Source organism: Cupressus sempervirens, chromosome 4 (assembly GCF_028749045.1).
Source record: "Cupressus sempervirens isolate cs-2001-9-10 chromosome 4, ASM2874904v1, whole genome shotgun sequence".
NCBI lineage: Eukaryota > Viridiplantae > Streptophyta > Pinopsida > Cupressales > Cupressaceae > Cupressus > Cupressus sempervirens.
The window spans coordinates 671,255,684-671,278,727 of record NC_143121.1 but is presented as its reverse complement, the minus strand read 5'-3'; the positions used below and the strand labels follow the sequence as shown (position 1 = coordinate 671,278,727).

General features: G+C 29.5%; 1 protein-coding gene and 1 pseudogene across 1 annotated transcript; both read left to right on the top strand.

Moving 5' to 3' along the window:
* Nucleotides 1–12,149: 12,149 nt before the first annotated feature.
* Nucleotides 12,150–15,901, top strand: LOC149563041 (putative leucine-rich repeat receptor-like serine/threonine-protein kinase At2g19230). Its single transcript, XM_089828058.1, has 12 exons — nt 12,150–12,337; nt 12,547–12,674; nt 12,771–12,860; nt 13,185–13,239; nt 13,395–13,470; nt 13,628–13,731; nt 13,884–13,947; nt 14,617–14,743; nt 14,889–14,957; nt 15,031–15,220; nt 15,312–15,444; nt 15,614–15,901. The coding sequence occupies exons 1-12, from the start codon at nt 12,150–12,152 to the stop codon at nt 15,899–15,901; spliced, it is 1,512 nt and encodes a 503-aa protein (XP_089684184.1).
* Nucleotides 15,902–21,263: 5,362 nt separating this feature from the next.
* Nucleotides 21,264–21,890, top strand: LOC149563040 (FACT complex subunit SPT16-like; annotated as a pseudogene).
* The last annotated feature ends 1,154 nt before the right edge of the window (nt 21,891–23,044 follow it).

Genomic DNA, 23,044 nt, shown 5'->3' with positions numbered 1-23,044 from the left:
ACCTACTTCTCAGTTATTCTAAATCATTCTAACATTTGGTATCAGAGTTTTGGTGCTTGTAAAAGGAAAGGTTTGAAGGGAATTAAAGCCAAAGACCAACATGTATAGAAAGGAGATACCCAAGTTGAAAAAAGGAGAAATTTCTTGCATGGAAAAGTCAGATGAAGCTACACACTGCTAGTATTGGAGATTCAACAATATTCTACTTGGAGAATGAGTATGTCATCACACTTGCACCTATGACTGTCCAATAGATAAAGGAGAAAGAAGAAAAAAATAATGCAATATTTGGGATTGCATCTACCCTAAGCTACTCAAAGTTTGATGATATAAAGGAGTGCAACTCTGTAAAGAAGATGTGGGACATTTTAGAGTAATAAGATATTGCCTTATTAGTTAAATTTTTTTGATTTAATTATGAAGTCACTTATTATCTCTAGTATACTTAAGCTAAACTTTAGGCATCTAATAATTAATTATTTTATTAATTATTGTCATGCAACCTAGGTTTTACCTATTAGGGTTTTGATATCATTTTATAGGGATTAATCTCTTTGTAATTTTGTTTATTCACTTTTGATAATAATAGTTTATCTTTTTGCTCATCAAGAAAGTCTTATCTATGGATCTATGACTTGCAGCCTCCATAGATTTTTCTTCTCTCATTTTGTAAAAAGTGTTTGCATCCAGGTGATTCTTAGGAGCTTTGGGGTTAATTTTTTGTCAACTTCAACATGGTATTATAGCTCTAGGCATTCCCTTGTTCTATTTATCTAAAAATAGGGGTTTTTGGGTGCTCTAAGATCAATGGTGAGGTCTATTTGAGCTCAAAGTGCATTGAAAAATGGTGACCCCTAGATTCAATACAAAAAAAACTCTAAAAAATGATCAAGAAAGACTATCCAAACTGCTAGCAACTAAGGTAGTTCATTTTTCAGGTAAGGAAGATCAATTATTATGGGCCCCTGGAAAAGATGGCACATATACTATGGAAGAAGGATACATAGTTATTTAGCAACAAGTATCAAGTAATGCTCCTTGTTGTGCCTTCTCATTCTGATGGAATCATGTTACCCTCCCTAAAGCTAGGTGTTTTTCTTGGATAGCCTTGAGAAAGAGGGCCCTAACTAGTGACAAGCTTTCTATATCCAACATCTCTTAGCCTTTCAATTTCCTTCTATGTAACCAAGAGATTGAAAATGGTGATCACCTTTTCCTCAACTGTCCTTTTGCCCAAAAATGCTGGCTTTTTGTTCTTAGAAAATTACATTACCTCACCCCCCTCCCAAATAAATTATAGGAGCTCTTTCAGTCTTGGCTTGAGCTTTACTTTAATTCACTCTTCTCTAGCTTGCAGACATGCATCTTAGCTTTAGTGGTTTGGGCCTTATGGTGGGAATAAAGCAAGAGAATCTTTCATCAAAATCCCTCTTCAATTGAAAATGTTCTTACTTAGTACCATTGAAAAAACCATCTTAGAAGTGGTTAATGCTAATCACTCAAAACTCAAATGCAACCTAGTCTTGTCTTCCTAGGATAGTGCTAATATTCGTGAGTGGAAAGGCATTCATGTGCCTATTGGTTGGTGTGAACAAACAAGAGTAGCCCCTTATCAAGACAAAGATGAAGTCCTTTGGGTCCCCCCTAACTCTAGGCATGTTAAATTGAATTTTAATGGTTCATCTCAGGGAAATCCAAGCAAATCAGAAGCTGGAGTATGTATTCGAGATGACCAAGGTGAAGTGCTTGCTCTCAAATCTACTCCCTTACCTTTGGGTTCAAATAATATGGCAGAAACACAAGCTCTTTTTTCTAGGATAGTCTTGGAAAAGTAAGGTGATTTCTACAACATCCAGGTCTAAGGGGACTATATGGTTATAATAATGCTTGTATTAAAAGAGATTTTCATAATTGGAAATTGGCCTACATTTTACAACAAATTTGGCACCTCTTAGACTCTTTTTATGAGGTCCCTATCTCACATACCCTTTGAGAAGGAAATAGTTGAGTTGATTAATTAGCTATTCACGGCTGTGATGGCTTTCACCAAAAAGTGAACCGTTCAACTAACATCATTAATATTGATGTGGAACTGCAAAATTTGATTGAAATAGAGAAAAAATCTTGCAAGTGAGAGGACTGATTTCTAAGGTACAAGTTATATTTATGTCATAGGGTTGTTGTTGGCTGTAGTATTTATGTGACATAAGCTTACATTATACCATGTAATATTTGATGTAAATATAATTACATATTCTCTCATTTGATGACTAATTCTTCCTCTCTCACGTGTTAACACTTTTGTTCATTTGTAATTTTCTTCGCAAAGTACAGACATCCATGTGATTCATAGAGTGCAACATATACAATGTCTTGGGTGTAATTTATTATATGTGGGTTGTTGTCGTGATATGATGTGAGTATTTTGTTTGGATTATTGGTTTTTTGTGTTGTCTGGAAATGTTGTTTTTTATGAGAATTTAAGCTCCTTCGAATTTGCTGGTGTATGTTTCAATTACAAAGAGGATTCCCTGCATACCTTCTACCAATGATGTGATTCTTGTGACTCACTCCATGAATATTTTCTTCCATGAAATTTAGAGTCTTCCTCTTTCCAAGGGAGTCAGAGCTCCCATTACGTGCTGATGTGGATGATGCTTTTATAGATGCTGCCTTCATTTGCCATTCTCTGGTGATTCATAGGGATATAAGGAGATTAATTGGTGAGCATGTTCTGTCTCCAAGATTCAAACAAATTCTCTTTCCCTTGAAAATGGTTTCCATTTTTCTATTCAATACTCTAGATTGGCTGAAGTCTGTGGAATTACTTTTCTTAATTGCTATTAAGGTGATTCATCCACAGTTTATTGAGGATTGCAAGCTAATATTAGTCATTCATAAGTATGATTTGTGGTGGGGTGATGCATTTTTGGGGGGCTTGTTTCTTCATTATCTTCTTCTTAAGAAACATGAACTCATGATGATTGATGATTGTATCAAGAGGGCACTCGAGCGACATAATTATATGATTTTTAGAACCACCCCGCAAGTTGTGGCTAAAGCTCTTGGCAAGGAGCTTGAGTCGTCAATCAAAAGGACATTTAATGCCATGTTTCACTTGTTAGGCACTCCGTTCCTCAGCGTCTCCCTTTGCTACTACTAGTTCCTACAGTTTGTCCAAATAAACCACTTTACATGTCTTCTATTCCAAATATTAATCTTCCCTCATCGGTGGGTAATTCTTTGAATTGCATTGTTGAGTTGACAATGGTATCACATTGTCTTTCTCCTATTTACTAGTATGTTGACTATGATGGCTTGGTTACCCATATTGCGACTTCCCCTCTTAAAGGATGGGAAGATGCGTGGTTTTTCCCTCATGGTCATATTGGCAAATGACACTCTAAACAAGTGGATATGGAGGAATGATTCATAGTTGTTGCCCTCTATTTTTGGATTTCTCTAGGGTTTTTGTTCAATTATTCAAAGGCACATTGGTGTTCTATATGGTATAGGTCTAAGAACATAGTTTTGAGTGGCAGTTTATTTATTTTTAGATGCTCATGTTGTTGTGCTATCAACCAAAATTGTAATAGGAGGATTTCCTCTAACTCTCTATATATGTAACGACAATGATATCACGATTAAGTCATTGAATTAGGTTTTTAATATATATATATATATATATATATATATATATATATATATATATATATATATATATATATATATATATATATATATATATATATATATATATAGCCCACTTTTGTTTTAAAAAATTAGATACCTATAAATAGAAATCTTATATGAATCATTTATGCCATTAATATAAATTGTTAGTGAAAAAAATCATTAAAATTTAACTAATTATGGTAGAATTATAAGTATTAAATCTAAATAGGAAAACATGCTATATCAAAATAATAGACGATAAGAAATAAATGCACCAAGTGGCGAGTAGTTTCCTTTGTAGTAGAATAATAATAACACTAATTATTTATTAGTTGTAGATTTATGTTATGACAACTACATTTAGGTGTAAATGAATTATTAATTTTAGATAAACATAGTCTTACAAGTCGACTGTATCAATTTTATTTATTCAATGAATATAAGTTGTTGGGGTTTATATTATTTTTTAAGCGAAAGAATTTGTGTGGGAGCTTTGCTCAAAGAAATTACATTTATTCGTCGAGATGTAATCTCTTCTCCTATTTTATTTTTATTTTTCCAATGAAATACTATTTGTTAGGAACTTCCCCATTTTTGTAAATATTTTTCGTGGCCCAATTTCTAATTTTTATAGCTATCTATGTATTTCTAATATTTAATGTTATCTCTATTTTTACCTTTGAATTTTATGACTTTTATCTAGGTTCCCTTTATTAAAATAAATTATTTCATTTAAGCTATGAGAGAAAGATGTATGGTTTCTATATAGAAACATTTAAAAAAAAAAAAAAAAAGGAAGATAGATATCGAATAATCATTTATTGTATTGAATACCCTCTAATTTTCTTGGATGTCTTGACTATTTTTCTAAACTTTCATCCAAACATTGTGTATAGGAGAGGTATTGGAAGGAATGCATTTGAGATGAAATGAGGTGAAATTAGAATTCTTGGAGGTCAATCTACATCACTAAAAAATCCAATAGAGGTAAGCAATGATTTTTAGTACTACTCAATATTGTTGAAATTCTATACTAGACTTTTTCTTAAGGGAATTGTTAATGTATTTATGTTCAAGGATTTGTATAATGAATCTAGGCTTAGTCATTGATTGTGACAAATGGGTCCACTTTTCCTCTTGATTAAGGTTTCCATTTTTTATGCACCATCCATATAGGATGAACAACTTCAACCTTTTGCTATTTTCGAATCCTAGGCTTAACATTTTCAATTAGAATGTCTAGGTGGATCATTTGCAAAAAGAGATAGTGCTTGGGATATAAATTTTTTTTTCTTTTCCATTTTAATGGAGTCTATAGATTCAAATCACCAAAGTGAATAATGAATTTGGTACTTGATTAGTGATTAGGATGTTATATTTACTATTCATCAAAGGATCTATTAGGTCATATATCCAAAAATAGCGTGTAGATCATATGGTACACTGTGCATTAAATGACATCTATTCTGAGGGTTTTATTTCTAGATAGAGGGTCAAGGCCTAATTGTAGGTTTCTTTAGTTAGATTTTTTTTTAGGATTCTATACCTCTTAATTATCCTTCACATCAAACATACTAAGATTAGTTTTTTTTTTTGGTTCATAAGATATAAGTTTTCTTTTGTTAGGAAAAAATTCTTATCATGAAATGACTCTATTTTTCTATATTTTAGATAATTCTTAAAGGTCACTTCCAATTAATCTCATTTCAATATTCACAATTATAAATCAAATTCTCTTCGTATTGGTCTACTATTAGTTAGCAAATTTAATATTGTGCAGAGGATTTTGGCATGTTAAAACACTATATAACATTTATAACATGTTGCATTTTAGTCAAAGGAGTAAACTAATTTAGAATCTCAGTTTATTAATTTTTACTAGTCAAAGAATCTTGTACAATTAGTTAGATGTGCCTAGGCTTAATGTCATAACTAAACTTGTAGTTTTAGTTGTTGAAGAGAATTAAAACTAGTATAAATACAAAGTATAATTAGAATGCCATTCATCTTAATGTTATTAGTTAAAAATTCAAATAACAAAAAAAGGTACCTTCCATATGTTAATCTTTTATTGTTGATGTTTAAAAGTTTCACATATTTAATATGATTATAATGCTCTTTTGAAGATCAAACAAAACCAATTCCATTATTGGGTTCATATTTTTGTAGCTAATCTCTGGTTATGACAATTTGAAACACTTAAAAGTACAACATATGACAAATTTTCATGGTTTCTTGAAGATCCCAATCACAAAATTTAAAATCACATTTGCATCCTTATGATTCCTTAATCTTTTATCAATTTTTTGATAACTCTATAATAAATGCCTACATTTCATATGGCAAACTACAACCTCTCTTTCAAAGAAAAGAATTTTAGTTTTTGTTCCATTTTTTACAATAATTAAAGTTTTTTTTGTGGATTAAATAAATTAGAGTATTACTACTTATTGAAACCTTTCATAGTCAATCTTTGATGCTTAAGATATTCATTGGCTTCTTGCACTAGAAGAGGTAAATGTTGACATTCCTTGATATATCAAAATTGGTAGTAATCTCTTACATTAAAAACATATATAACATAATAATGTTTTTTAAAAATTTATTGGAAATGCTCAAAGTTCTATTTACATGGCTCAAAGTTCTTGGAAGTCCTAAACTATAAATTATCTTAAAACTCCATCTTCCTTTACTTTTACTAGGCTCAAAGTTCTAGGAAGTAATTTTTTTCTATTATAATTAGAGACACTCTTTAAACCTCTTATCTAGCTCATCATTACATGTACAAAAGCATGCAATTGCTAGTTAAGAGTGTTTCATACTACTCACAACTATGATTGTTATTGTTAAAGTTGAGTTTGTTCCTAAGAGAAAATAAGTGTTAAATATAGATTAGAATATGATTGGTTGGTAAGAATTCTTCCATAACTGATTAGTTGAAAGTTTTTTATTAAGATTTTTTTTAATGTTTAAACATTTGAATGTTCTACATAATGGTGACAACTTGCCTTTATGACATTGTAAGAATCATATTTATTGTCTAGTTAATATATGAGTTATGAATTTGTAATCCACCAACCTCTAGAGGAAGGTTATTGTAATTTTTTAGTTGTAATAAAATTTCAATAACACAATGACATGTAAATTGACACTACGGGAATATGAAAGAAGAAGATTAAAAGAAAAATAGATAGAAGAACACATGTAAAGAGAACTCTTTAAAAAAAAATCTATATTATAAGACAAAATAATATCATAACTATGCAGTAAAAAATTATTTGTAATTTATTATTGTGAAAAATTGTTACAATAAATTCTAAATAGATTTTACTTGTCATAAATAAAGATCAATAATTTTTTTTTTAAAAAGAGTGAAAAAGGGCAAAAAAGGTAGAGTAAAATATTAAAATAATCAAATGATGTAAGGGAAACACTGAGTTGTAGGGGTCTTTATAGAACCAATTTGCTATTTAACACTTTTAGCCTAAGAATTTAGCTCCACACTAGGAAACAAATATAAAGGAACAAATATAAAAAAGACACTAGTAAACAAATATAAAGGAACAAATATAAAACAACAGAGAGAGTTGATTCCAACTGTACTATTCGGTTCCTCTCATATATTTTATGATATCTTCAAGTGCAATAATTATAAGCATTATCATTTTAATAATCAGTAAAGACTCACAATTTCAAAGTCTTATACTTGAACCATACGCAACCAACATAAGTATGCACACAGGAATCGTTAAATTATCAGGAAACTACTCGCCTATTGCTGCGGATTGCAATAGCTCTCACAGTTATGTTTTATTATTTTATAAATTTTCTATTCTTTCTTGACTCTCTCATCCATGTGTCCTTCACAGTATCTGCAATTCACAATATCATCATCACAATATCCATTCGACACTTCTTCTTTTCTGACAATCTCGGTATCCTAGCGAGTTCACTCTACAGGATTGTTCACTCTACGGGATTGTTTTTTAAACGAAAACCTAAAAATATTTTTTGTTTTATGATGAAAAGTGTTAATTTAGTGAAGGTTTTTTATATTTGTATGTGATTAATTATCATTGTTAATTCAATTTTTCATTTGTTGTTTTTTTATAAAATAATTAATGTATCGATATGTTAATTTGAATATAAATATTGTCAATTTGATTTTTGAATTTTTTATTGTGTTGAAATATAAAATTTATTCATTTAAGTATTTGTTCAAATATGTGATTAATTATAAAGGTTAAACCTTTATTGTTAATTCTATTTTTAATGTTTTAATATTTATATTTTGTTAAATTAACTTTAATATAATAATTAATATGTAAAGTAACATTTAAAAGTAAATAGTATTTAATGTATCAAAGTTTAATTTGAACATAATTTTTTTCAATTGAATTTTTTAATTTTTTAAATATTTTTTTTTAGAATTTAAGATTTTATTCATTTGAATATTATTTTAAAAAAAATATTTGTTTACTATTGTTTATCTCATAATATTAATAAATATATAAGTCTTACATTTTAAAATCTATATAATTTAACATTTAGTATGAACATAAATTTTTAAATACAATCAATTTATTTGTATATTTAATAACAATGTAATGTATAGTCTTGTAAATGTGAATAAAAATTTAAAAAATTATATTTTTCATTTTCTTACATTTTAAATTCTATATAATTGAACATTTAGTATCAACATAACTTTTTAAATACAATCACTTTATTATTTATATATTTTGTATATTTAATTAAACAATATAACTTAATCTATCTTTTACATAGTCTTATAAATGTCAAGTAAAAATTAAAACAATTATTTAGATAGTTCTTCACTTCTTACATTTTAAATTCTATATAATTTAATTAATAAAAAATAAAACAAATTTAAAGATAGTAGTTTGATTTTCCATGATATATAGTACATATTCATTTTAATTTTAATTTGATATAATAAATGTCAAAATATTAAAAATATTTTATATTATTAATTTTTACTCAGCATCATTACTATTGTGATATAAATATCAGGATTTAACTATGTGATTTTGAGTCAACCTCGATGACCCAAAATCACACAATTAAATTCTGATATTCATATCACAATTTGACTTGCTGTGGAAATTATCTCCTACTTATCATTATTATTACATGAATACATATTAATAAAAATACGTTCAAGATTTAAAATTGAAATAACATTTAGATATAAAAATTTAAATTATATATGCATAAATAGAGAATTTATTAAAGTCATGTATTCATATATAACATAAAATTAATATAAAAAATACAATATTGAGAATTAATATGTATATTAAAAAATTAAATTGTTTTAAGCTGAAAATTTGAGGATACTTTTAGTAATTTTATTTCATGTCCTTTTTTGAACTTTTTTTATTGGATAAAACTCTGTATTACTTTAAAAAATTCTATTAATTAATATTAATTTCTAAAAATGTTGTTCCTAATAGAAATTATACAATTTATTTCTATATTTTATATTATCATTTTTAAGTTGACTTTTATATTTAGAAATATTATCTTTTATAAATTAATATTAGTAAACCAACATAAAAAAATAATAATACTTAAATGAATAAATCTTATATTTGAACACAATAAAAAATTTAAAAATCAAATTGACAATATTTATGTTCAAATTAACATATCAATACATTAATTATTTTATAAAATAACAAATAACTTTTTTTATATAACTTATAATTCATGAAAAATAAATATAAAGTATTTATTGTTAAATTTTTTTTATTTTTTATAATTTTCAAAAAAACCTACATTTGTACCCATCTATTTAATTTAAAAAATAAACAATAAGGAGACTAATACAAATGAAAAATAGAATCCTTCACTAAATTAAAAACCTTCACTAAATTAACACTTTTCATCATAAAACAAAAAATATTTCTAAGTTTTCATTTTAAAAAAAATTCGGTAGAGTGAACTCGCAGGATGCCGAGATTGTCAGAAAAGAAGTGTCGAATGGGAGGTGGGGCATGTCATCGATGGGACCTCTTCCTTGGACAGAGCACTGGGACCAATTCGCATGGACTGTGGGATCCGTCAGAGTACGGATCAACAGGACAGACGTCAGATGCATGGGGTTGGGCATCCAGGCAGGGCGATCCTCCTGCTTAGTTAGCCATTGCCAGCCCCATGCATCTGACGTCTGTCCTGTTGATCCGTACTCTGACGGATCCCATAGTCCATGCGAATTGGTCCCAGTGCTCTGTCCAAGGAAGAGGTCCCATCGATGACATGCCCCACCTCCCATTCGACACTTCTTTTCTGACAATCTCGGCATCCTGCGAGTTCACTCTACCGAATTTTTTTTAAAACGAAAACTTAGAAATATTTTTTGTTTTATGATGAAAAGTGTTAATTTAGTGAAGGTTTTTAATTTAGTGAAGGATTCTATTTTTCATTTGTATTAGTCTCCTTATTGTTTATTTTTTAAATTAAATAGATGGGTACAAATGTAGGTTTTTTTGAAAATTATAAAAAATAAAAAAAATTTAACAATAAATACTTTATATTTATTTTTCATGAATTATAAGTTATATAAAAAAAGTTATTTGTTATTTTATAAAATAATTAATGTATTGATATGTTAATTTGAACATAAATATTGTCAATTTGATTTTTAAATTTTTTATTGTGTTCAAATATAAGATTTATTCATTTAAGTATTATTATTTTTTTATGTTGGTTTACTAATATTAATTTATAAAAGATAATATTTCTAAATATAAAAGTCAACTTAAAAATGATAATATAAAATATAGAAATAAATTGTATAATTTCTATTAGGAACAACATTTTTAGAAATTAATATTAATTAATAGAATTTTTTAAAGTAATACAGAGTTTTATCCAATAAAAAAAGTTCAAAAAAGGACATGAAATAAAATTACTAAAAGTATCCTCAAATTTTCAGCTTAAAACAATTTAATTTTTTAATATACATATTAATTCTCAATATTGTATTTTTTATATTAATTTTATGTTATATATGAATACATGACTTTAATAAATTCTCTATTTATGCATATATAATTTAAATTTTTATATCTAAATGTTATTTCAATTTTAAATCTTGAACGTATTTTTATTAATATGTATTCATGTAATAATAATGATAAGTAGGAGATAATTTCCACAGCAAGTCAAATTGTGATATGAATATCAGAATTTAATTGTGTGATTTTGGGTCATCGAGGTTGACTCAAAATCACATAGTTAAATCCTGATATTTATATCACAATAGTAATGATGCTGAGTAAAAATTAATAATATAAAATATTTTTAATATTTTGACATTTATTATATCAAATTAAAATTAATATGAATATGTACTATATATCATGGAAAATCAAACTACTATCTTTAAATTTGTTTTAGTTTTTATTAATTAAATTATATAGAATTTAAAATGTAAGAAAATGAAAAATATAATTTTTTAAATTTTTATTCACATTTACAAGACTATACATTACATTGTTATTAAATATACAAATAAATTGATTGTATTTAAAAATTTATGTTCATACTAAATGTTAAATTATATAGATTTTAAAATGTAAGACTTATATATTTATTAATATTATGAGATAAAGAATAGTAAACAAATATTTTTTTTAAAATAATATTCAAATGAATAAAATCTTAAATTCTAAAAAAAAATATTTAAAAAATTAAAAAATTCAATTGAAAAAAATTATGTTCAAATTAAACTTTGATACATTAAATACTATTTACTTTTAAATGTTACTTTACATATTAATTATTATATTAAAGTTAATTTAACAAAATATAAATATTAAAACATTAAAAATAGAATTAACAATAAAGGTTTAACCTTTATAATTAATCACATATTTGAACAAATACTTAAATGAATAAATTTTATATTTCAACACAATAAAAAATTCAAAAATCAAATTGACAATATTTATATTCAAATTAACATATGGATACATTAATTATTTTATAAAAAAACAACAAATGAAAAATTGAATTAACAATGATAATTAATCACATACAAATATAAAAAACCTTCACTAAATTAACACTTTTCATCATAAAACAAAAAATATTTCTAGGTTTTCGTTTAAAAAACAATCCCGTAGAGTGAACAATCCTGTAGAGTGAACTCGCTAGGATACCGAGATTGTCAGAAAAGAAGAAGTGTCGAATGGAGGTGGGGCACGTCATCGATGGGACCTCTTCGTTGGACAGACCGCTGGGACCAATTCGCATGGTGTGTGGGACCTGTCAGAGTACTGATCAGCAGGACAGATGTCAGATGCATGGGGATGGGCATTCAGGCAGGGCGATCCTCCTGCCTGGTTAGCCGTTGCCCATGGGGCTGGGCATCCAGGCAGGGCGATCCTCCTGCCTAGTTAGCCATTGCCCCAACCACATTTGTTGTTCAGAAGGAAATCATTTTCATGGCAAAGTTTGACCCCACTAATGTTTGCCTTGCTCGAATGAATGACATCAGCGGAATGCCCATCATTTCTTCTTTAGAACTGCGGTCTCTCAATCAAAGCATGTATTGGCCTGTTTCCCAAGATCATTCACTGCTGGCCTTGGAGAGGACCAATTTTGGAGCTAAACCAGCTAATAGTATCATAAGGTAAGTACATGCCATACTTTTGACAAGTACTGTATCAGACTGCTTAAATAGCACACAGTAAGGCATGATTCTTAGGTCAAAAGTACTTAATAGTCAAAATTGACTTATTTTCTTAAATCTTTCTTTAAAATGTGATATTTAAGAATGATCATATTGCATTATATTCAAATGAATCATTAACATATTTTGTTTAACATTTGTATAAACAGATATCCAAGTGATTTATTCGACAGACTCTGGTCTACTAGTGTAGAAGAATTTCCATATAATAAAACTGAAAATGATGTATCAATAGGAACAGCTTATGACCAACCCCCCTCTCTTGTAATGCAAACAGGTCAAAGAAGCAACCTAAACTCTTCTTCAAGGATAGATTTTCCTCTGATGGTAAACAGACAAATTGGGTATCTTTACATTGCTATGTATTTTGCAGAATTAGAGCCTAATTTGAATGCATCCGCCATTAGGGAATTTGACTTGACTCTTAATGATAACAAGCTGAACAATGTTTCCTTACAACCAAGTATTTGCAGTCATCAAATATATCCACCCTTACTCCCTTATTTACAACTACTATGCAATTTCGCTTGCTTGCAACAAGTCGTTCTACGTTGCCTCCAATAGCAAATGTTCTTGAATGGTGTCGTCAAAGCGCTCAGCGTCAACAAGGAACTTTTGTTCCAGATTGTATGTAACTCAGCTCTAATAGCCATTAAATTATTTTCTTTTGTTTAGATTTGAATTTCTTAGATATATGAATTATTCTATATATTGTTTTAGATTTGGTTTTATGATATTTTATTAATTAATTAGAAGGGAAGGTTTAATTTCATTTTTAAAACTGTAGTGGAAGCATTAACTATTATCCTGCAACAATTAAATTATGCTTATGTTGGCGATCCGTGCTTGCCCTCATCTTATTCCTGGGATTAGCTAATTTGTAATGATGATACTTGGCCAAGGATCATAAGTCTGTAAGTGAGAACTTAAACACTTATTTACTGTTGTCTTAATATCGCATTAATAGAAAATGCTGACAAATTTTCTTGTTGGGCAGAAATTTATCAAATAAGAGGTTAAGTGGAAGTATTCCGGCAAATATTAGCAGCCTGACTGCTCTTGAAATTATGCAAGTTTTGTTCTAATATATATAATAAATAAATAATGTATAAGTTTTTATAGTATGTCATGAATGTTAATTTAAATTAAAATAAAATAAAAATCAAATAAACTAACATTAATCATCTAATATTCTTTCATTATTTCTGCGTCTGCTTACCATACCCACAGAAAAGTCATTCACAATCTGTATATTTTTGCAGGGATCTATCTGACAATAATTTAAGTGGAAGCATGCCTGAATCACTGGCTAGTTTGAAGAATTTAAAAGAACTGTGAGTATATTTTCATTGATTATTTGAGCTCTTATTTTCCAACTGTTAATTGCAAATATTTTCTTTGAGTTGTTGTGGAATTGATGAAGACGTGAATGAATTTATGGAGACTATAATGCTTCTTCAATGGAACTTTCTTTTTAGTAATTTAGAGAACAACAATCTTATGGGAATAGTACCAGCGACTTTGTTAAACAACGAGAACCTAAATCTCAGGTAACTGTCACAAACCATTACAATTTAAGTATTGTGGGTCATTTTTATCTGTACCTATCTTCGTTTGAAATCCAATAGAATTCTGATTTATATATTTTGGTAGTTTTTCCGGAAACGTGCATCTTTGTGAAAGGAGTGATAATAATTGTAAGAGCTCATCTAAGAAGAAAGGTTTGACTATCGGCTTGGCAACCAGTGGTGGCATAGTTTTGGCCATCCTCTCATGCGCTGCAACACTAATTATTTGGAAAAAATGCAAAAGCAGTGAAGCAGAAAGTTAGTTTTGAACCTTATGTATTTCTCTTATTTTGATACTAGAACAATTCAAGAAATATAAGCATCATTAATAATGAAAGTATGTTCATGTGACGGCGACCCTTATTTCTGTAGTGCCAAATGATCTAGTAGCGCACCAAGTTCGAGAGTATACAGCTACAAAGAAGTCAACGAAATGACTAGTGAGTTTTCTAGGCAGATTGGGCGAGGAGGATATGGACCTGTTTTCTACGGCAAGTTAGAGAACATCCAAACAAGGATCACGGGGATTCACAACAGAGGTTTGTCTAGGTTATTTTTAAGCTGGGCTTTCATATTTTACATGGCATAGGAAGTTCAATATTTGTTTACTAATCTCTCCTGGTTTAACAATTTTCTTTATGTAATTTGTAGGTTACCTTGCTTTCTAGAGTCCATCATAAAAATCTAGTAAATTTATTGGGCTGTTGCTGTGAAGATGAACACCGAATATTAATTTATGAGTTTATGTCGAAGGGAAACTTAAATCAACTACTACATGGTAACCTTTTATTCCATTTTGTTTATGTTATACATTTATGGTTTGAATCAACTTCATAATGCGGAATTTCATAGGTTAACAGTTGATCTCCAATTTTTCAGTATTCCAAGTGTAAGAATAAATATTTATAGTTATGTGATTGAAGGATCATCTGCATCAAAAAATTGCCTCGACTGGGATACTAGGCTTGATATCGCCTTAAATGCAGCTCAAGGTAAATCTCCTCCCACATAAGAAAGTAATTACTATTTTACATTCTTAAATATAATTGATGGTATAATAATCAGGATTGGAGTACTTGCATGCTGGTTGCAAACCTCAAATAATTCATAGAGACATCAAATCAGCCAACATTTTACTAAGTGAAAAAATGGAAGCGAAAGTAGCAGATTTTGGGCTGTCAAGAGAAGGGCCAGCGAGTGAAGCAACCCATGTTTCAACAAATGTGAAGGGCACATTTGGCTACCTTGATCCTGAGTAAATTATTTCTATACTATCTTGTAGATTCATTCATATTAACATCGATATATTTGGGAAAAAAATTACTTATTTTTCCTTTCTTGCATAGGTATACCATAATGAACAATTTAACAGTAAAAAGTGATGTTTATAGCTTTGGCGTCGTCATTTTAGAAATCATATCAGGAAGAAAGCCTATTGATACAGATATTTCAGAGGAACATAGCCACATTGTATCATGGGTAAGTACAGGCAAAAATTTATTATTATTTAAGGAATGGCTTAAAATGGCTTAAATATTGAATATTAGACTTACTTTTTTAAACTTAATTTTCTCCTTAATGTATAATATAGCTCTTAATTATTAAGAGTAACTAAGATACAGTGATATCATTTATCTATCGCTGTTAGGCAAAGTCGCTGATATCTCAAGGCTGTATTGAGAGCTTGATAGATTCAAAGGGAGGGCAACATATTGAGTTGAGTGTAATGTGGAAGATTGCAGAGTTGGCATTGTTGTGTACAGAGAGCAAGCTGAATAAAAGGCCGACCATGAGCGAGGTTGTGATCGATCTGAAAGAAGCTATTAGACTACTTCATACAACAGATAGTTCAGGTTGTGGATTGGTGAAGGACGACTCCTTAGCTCTACAGTTCTCATCGACAACCAATGGAAACTCCCTCCCCTCTCCCAGATAAGTAAGCTATGTGAAGACTACATCCATTAGTTTTCCTAAATCCACAAGCAAGATAGTTATATAGGAGTTGCTATGGAAACAATTGTATGGGTGAGTGGTTCTCTTTGATGTATTCTAAATGGAAATTATGGTACTTCGTTTGTACCCAAGAAAAACTCATGTTAATGTTTTCCAAACTATATTGTAGTGTTGTTAAACATAAATTGCCATTTTCAAACATTGAGTCTGTAGATGTAAATAAAAGATTTATGAAATAATCAATAGATGAATTATGATAAAATAATATTAAAAGAGTATTATATTATTTCAAAATATAAAGTTATTTATTGATAAAATAATACTAAAAGGGTATTATATTATTTTAAAATGTGAAGTTATTTGTGTAGATAGTGTTTGTTTATTAGTTTCAAATTTTTATCAAAAAATTATTAGATGAATATAATATGAGTCTAAATTTAGAAATATTGTCATTAAACTTAAAAATTCAAATTATGGAAATTTAAGATATTACCCTAAATAAAATGTTCACTTTGTGAAAATATCAACATTAAGATATGTGTGTGTGTGTGTGTGTGTGTGTGTGTGTGTGTGTGTGTGTCGATGTAAATGTATGTATATATATGTATGTATATGTGTGTGTGTGTGTGTGTGTGTGTGTGTGTGTGTGTGTGTGTGTGTGTGCATATACATACATAAATACATATACATATACAGATACATATACATATACATAAACATATTATACAGTTGACAAGTAAGAGATAATTTTTATAACAAGTCAAATTATGATATTATTATTATCATTCAAATATGTATCTTTTGAGTCAAAATCACTGACCCATTTTCATCAGTATTGGGTTCACAATAACTGATCTCTCATGAGAATGAATGGAACACATAGCAATCATTGCATCTAGGTGATGTCCATAGAGGTAAAAAATAGTGGTTTTATAGAAGGTAATCCATCTTAGTACTAATCTAGCTCAAGTACACAATCAAAATATTTCTTCCAAGCTTAAGTCACTTTGTTTGTAATCTCATTTGAAATTTCTTTAGAATTTTTTGATACTATAAACCATTCATTAGAAACCTCCTTAAGCTTACTAATTGGTAAGTAGAAGATATTTTTCACAAAAGTCAAATTTTGATATTGCTATCAACACTCAATTATATTTTTAGTCAAAATCATTCACCTAATTTTATGAGTAGTGTCTCAGAAGAACTCATCTCTAATAAGAATGAATAGAACACTTAGGAATTATCATATCTAGTTGAGCCCATCTCACATAGATTTGTTATTTCTTAACTATTATATAATAGAATGGGCCAAATTAACCATTAAGCAATTATGTTTCACTATTAGGTCCTGATCTTAATTCACATTATTTATTATAAGAAAAAATTAAGAATCATGTATTTTAGTTATACTACTATTGCATTCACCCATGAACCATGTAAGGCCTCTACAACGATAGTGGTATAATTTCCTTCATTTTTTAATTTAAAAATGGTGGGTCTATTAAGAGTAATATTGATGCTAAGTCAATAAAGATAGAAATATACTTCCTCTTATATCTTGGGATAAGATTTGCAGAAAAAAGAGCCAAGGGGGTTATTGGTGTTAGACCAATAAAGTTCCTTAACAAGGATCTATTGGCCAAACAAATATGGAGGATGTATGGGGAAGACCAGGAATAAAAACTGACATGGAAAAGGAAATACCTCTTTAACACTCCTACTCTTCATTCTTTCCTTTTATATCTAGATTTAGTGGATAGGTCTTGTTAGAGCTAGATGGAGAGTGGACAATGGAGAAAGGGTTAGATCTTCAGAGGATGCTTAGATTAATGAAAAACCTTTGATGAAAAATATAGAAGATTGGAATGTGATTGAATCACACAAGAATGATTTTGGTTCCATGGCATTTGACTATTCCATCAATGACAAGTGGGTGGACTTTACACTCATCAATTATAATTTTCTAGAAATCCAAATGATCCATAATTCTTGCATGATCAATTTGGAGAATCCAAAGTGCCTAGTTTGGGATTCTGATCTGCATGGTTTCTACTTTGTTGCATCTAGTCTTCTGCATCTTACTACCAATTAAGACCCCTTAATTTGGGCTTGAAGCTATTATAATAGTTTAGCCCCCAAAATTTCTAGATTTTATTGGATAATGATTGAAAACAAAATTCTTAAAATTGATGATTTATGCAAACATGGTTTTGATCCCATTAAGAGATGTTTTGCTTGTCAGTGTGATGAGAATAAATCTCACCATATATTATTTATTTGTTCCCTTGCTCAGGAAATTTGGGATGTCATCTTGGCTGAGTAAAATCTAAATTGAGAGTTCTCGAGTAACATAAAAGACTTCATTGTTTAGTGGAAGTGCCTGATTTTGAATGACAGTGCTAAAATTTCTAGAAACTCATTGTCCTACATCTTAACTAGAATATATGGAAGAGGTGCAACTAGAGGGTATGTAAAGATAAGGAAGTACCATTTTGGTTGGTTGGGAAAGAGACCTTCAAAGCTATAAAAGAAAAATATATGTCCATTAAGATAGAAAATAGTATGAATTATGAAGGTGTTGACATCAATGCTACCCTTCTTTGTGACCAAAACATTAGAAGTAGTAGGGAATGAATTAGAGAGGTAGTACTTTTGTTGTCACCTCCAAAGGGGTGATTGAATGCCACCTTTGATGGTGCTGCCAAAGTCAACCCTAGACAAGCTTATTATGGAGTGGTTATCAAAGATAAAATTGGATTTTGTATTAGTGTTTTGGCTATTCCCATTGGTATCTAATCAAATCATGTGTGGTGGAAGAAACTAGGGATCTTCAAGTTCTTAAGTTGGCTAAATTTATATAGTGTAAGAAACTTTGGATAGAGGGGATACAAATAATATCATTAGGTACCTATTAGGAAAGTCCCCACATATGTTGACTATGAAAAATGTTATAAAGAATTCAAATTCATCATTAATTCTTTCAAGCTATCATCATTACCCATACCTACTAGGAAGTTAATAGGGCAGCCAATATTTGGATTACCAACATGGCAATACATGCCAAGCAAACTTAGCTTTGGAAAGGGGACTTAGATTTAGATATTGATATTAAAGATATAATTATTATATATTTTCATGTTCATTCAAATTGGTGACATTTAATAGCCTAATTACTAGGTGAATTTACCTCTACATAACCTTGTTTGTCATTATTATGTGATCTTGATTTAAGTTTGAATTCATTTTTACAATAAACAAAAATCAAGGCAAAAATGCATGGATACACATTGAAAGAGAAACCAAAGTACATCTATATGTATAAAGGAGCTCAAATGAAAGTATAAGTTGAAAAGTAAAGTACAACATCATATGTGTAGCTTTAAAAATCATTCAACGAGATATCGAGTATATATTTAAGAAAAAGTGTATGTGATGCTCATCAATGGAACACATAGGCTCACATAGGCTATGAACAGAACCAACATATAGAGCATGATGAAAGATAAATGTATGTATACATAAAAAATGAAAGAAAAAATATAAGTTATCAGACATTTTCTAAATTGGGTATGTAGAGATTGATCACTAGCTCTAGAGACTAGCTCTAGTTTCCTTCTAGCACCTCATTTGCCTCAGAACCTACAAGGGTTACTAGAAGAGAAGAAGGGGGTTAGAACCATAAAGATTAAAGTAATTCTTGATATCTTGTAAATAATATAAATATCATGCATACATATACTCATCAAATAGAGAATCAATAAATACTTAGATGGCTATGCCCAAGATATGCACAAGATGCTAAAAGATGATGCAATAGAGAGAAACCCATGTTTTATCTAACTTGTTTGATCCATGTGTATATGCAAACATGCAAAGAATTCTTGGTGACATGAACTGCATCATAAGCTGGAAACATCATGAGATAAATGCTAAAGGAAAAAATTAGAAGCCTACACATGAGATGAATATATAATTTGAAATATGGCAATAAAAGTGCAAGTGCAGATTTGGCATTGAAAGAATACATTAGGAAGGAGGTATGACCATTCACCATGTATAATCAAAAGCATTCAATCACATAAAGATGCAATCATCCTTTTCAAATTTTGAATACACATTAAAATGCCATGCATTCAAAGATCACATAAGGATTGAAAGGAAATGTATACAAAATGCAACAATGACTCACAATCATAAAACACATGTACTCACCATTTAAGTGGTTGCAACTATGAATAGAAACTCAGCCAATAAGGCACATTCAGCCCCCTACTAAAGTATGGTACATGAGAAACATAAGGTACAGGAAGTAGCAAAATAATGACAAACATAGGTTGCAACATATTTCTAGAAGCAAGTTACATAAATCAGCATAAGCTACACGAGCAGCAAACAAATCAGAAATATCAATACATTTTGTCATGCATGGTTTAAATGTCATATTCATCATTTGAATAAAGAAAGAAAGCATTAATAGAGTATGTTACAACTATAAGTATTTATGGATCATCAAATAAGATAATGATACAAATAAATGATACATGATGGAGCACATACATCCATGATGCAAACATGAATACATAGTTCAGAGGATACATCAAGCATGTGTGCATGAAATCATAGACTCAAAAGTGAAGCTCCATCATTTCCAACAAAATCAAAATGAAATTATGGTGTACATTCAAAGTTTGATCACAACATGGTGTCCATACTACAACCATTCAACCTATCAAAGCCCCAAATGCATCAAAGGTTGGAAGCTTGTAAAAGGAGCTAAAAATCAACTAGACAGTAAATTGTGGTGCAACAATACATCAAATGATTCAAGAATTCAACATGGAATCCAAATGCAATCAGCCCACCAATTTTGCAGCAAAAAAGAAAATTAAATAGAGATTTAAATTAAAAGTAAATGCATAAAGAATCAAATGCATATAATCATAGTGCCTATTTTCTAACTAAAACAAATAAAATGGAGTTATAAATGAATTCAAAGAATGAAGAAATCAAAATATAAAAAACTACCCTCAAGGCCATTCATTTTCTAAGAATAAACCAAAAAATGGAGAAAAAAATTCAAAGAAACCAACCTTATGCATTATATTTTGTTGTTTCCACTTTCAAACAATTTCCCAAGGTGGATAAATTATGAAGAGTTTGTTTGATCCACATCTTAGAGAGTTACATAATACAAGATTGGATTAAGGTATAATGAGGTAGATACTTGATATCTCTAATCACAAATCTTGATATGGTGATATGAGACATTGTAGTGAAAATTCATGACTACTATCTTTGTAGCTACTATTGCTAGATGAGAGCTCACACATTATCCATAGAGAAAAATGATATCTTTGTATCAAAATATTAAAAATGCATTTTTTTAAAGCAGCAAAGAAGGAGATGATTACATTTCTTCATTTTCATTTGCATAACCATATTATGGTGGGAACTAAGAAGACCAAAGACATCCAATTTTATGTGGAGGTAATGGTCCATGTGGTCAAAAATTTAGCAGGGGCAAGATGGTCAATATATGATCCCGATGAAATTCATAAGAGAAGCAAGAGAGGGACATGAAAAATAAAATAAATGTAGAGTTTCAAAGGTTTGTTAAGTGAGTAACAAAACTATGGGAGAAAGCTAATCTAAAAGATTTTGAACTAGAGTTTGATATAGTATTTAGAGAGTTAGGCTTTCATGGAGTTCCTTTCAAATCCTCTTCTTTTATAGTTCCTAGTATAAGCTATTTGTTAGGGTTGGTTGAACTACCTTTCTTAATAATAACCATTAGTGAGATTAATATTGTTAAACGTGAGAGAGTAGGACTTGGGGAAAAGGTATTTGATATGGTGATTGTTTTCAAATAGTTCAAGAGGGATGTATTCCACATTGATGCCATTCCAAAATCTTTCATTTATGGCATCAAAGAAAAATTAAACTCCATGAATGTAAAAAATAGGATGAATTAGAAGTTGAAGCCAGAAATGCAGACAAGGAGAATGGAGATGAATATGATAGTGAAGAGAAAAGACGACGATGAAAAGTAAAAGCTATAGGGAAGTCTCAGGCACCTAAAAAGCTATTAACACAATCAATCAAAATCTCCCTTCCATTATACAAAATGGTATGGGTTGAATCTCTTAACTATGCTTTCCCTTGCATGAAGAAAACATGTAAAAACCCTCCCATGTGTGCACTTGCAATATGCGGGATACAAAATGAAATGTTTACTTTTCTTTTTTTGTTTATATCTTCACTGTCATCAAAATTTGACAATAACCTTAAGTTTTGTCAAAATTTTGACAAGAACCTTAAGTATCATCAAAAGTTTGATGAAAAAAATTACGTTTTCTCAAAATTTTGACCTTATCAAGATCATATTTTAAAAAAAATGAATTTGACAAGCCAAATTGGCCATCATTAAAAAATTTAGTAAAAAATGAAGGCTTGATGTACTAATGACATAATTTGGTGAGTAAAGATTGGAAAGCCTCTTAGACGCATCTTATAAATTAGGAGTGGATGTCATCCATACCTATGCTACCCAACCAAATTTAGTTGACAAGTCTAGTCTAGAGTTTGACGAGTTTCATTTGCAAATTGCTTTAGTGGATCATGTTGATCCCTCTAGGTCTATTCCTAATTTGGATTCCTCTTAAAATATTTCTATAGAATCAACCTCTCATGTCATGAGAGATGACTCTTTTCATATCATTAATCTTGAAGCCTCTATGTCTCTCTCATTAATCCACCCTAATCTCATAGACTGATCTACTCAATACCAAGAACAAGGCTTGCCATCTTTTCATAATGACTATGGGATCACTTGCTACCTCAATGCTATTAAACCTGTGATATCTTCCACTAGTGAACCTATGGCTAACATGAAGAAATTAGATATCAAGTATCTTAGTCATAAAATCAAAATAAAAACAAAAAATAAGTGGCTAGATGGAAAACACCACTTTGTGGTGGTATCTACACCCCAAAAAAGTAAAAATAGAGACATATCTAAGGGTAAAAAACTCTTTTAGTCACTTGAGGATGAGATACTTTGTAGTTTTCCAAGCTATTTTTAGGAAAGATCTTCAGATTTTACTGAACCCATGTAGCCTATTAATCT

Excerpts from the sequence above, each read along its gene's own strand:
- LOC149563041 (XM_089828058.1), top strand. The coding sequence starts at position 12,150 with ATGGCAAAGTTTGACCCCACTAATGTTTGCCTTGCTCGAATGAATGAC. Across the intron at positions 13,732-13,883 it reads TTGAAGAATTTAAAAGAACT|AGAACAACAATCTTATGGGA; the intron begins GTGAGTATATTT and ends TTAGTAATTTAG. Across the intron at positions 14,958-15,030 it reads CGCCTTAAATGCAGCTCAAG|GATTGGAGTACTTGCATGCT; the intron begins GTAAATCTCCTC and ends TATAATAATCAG.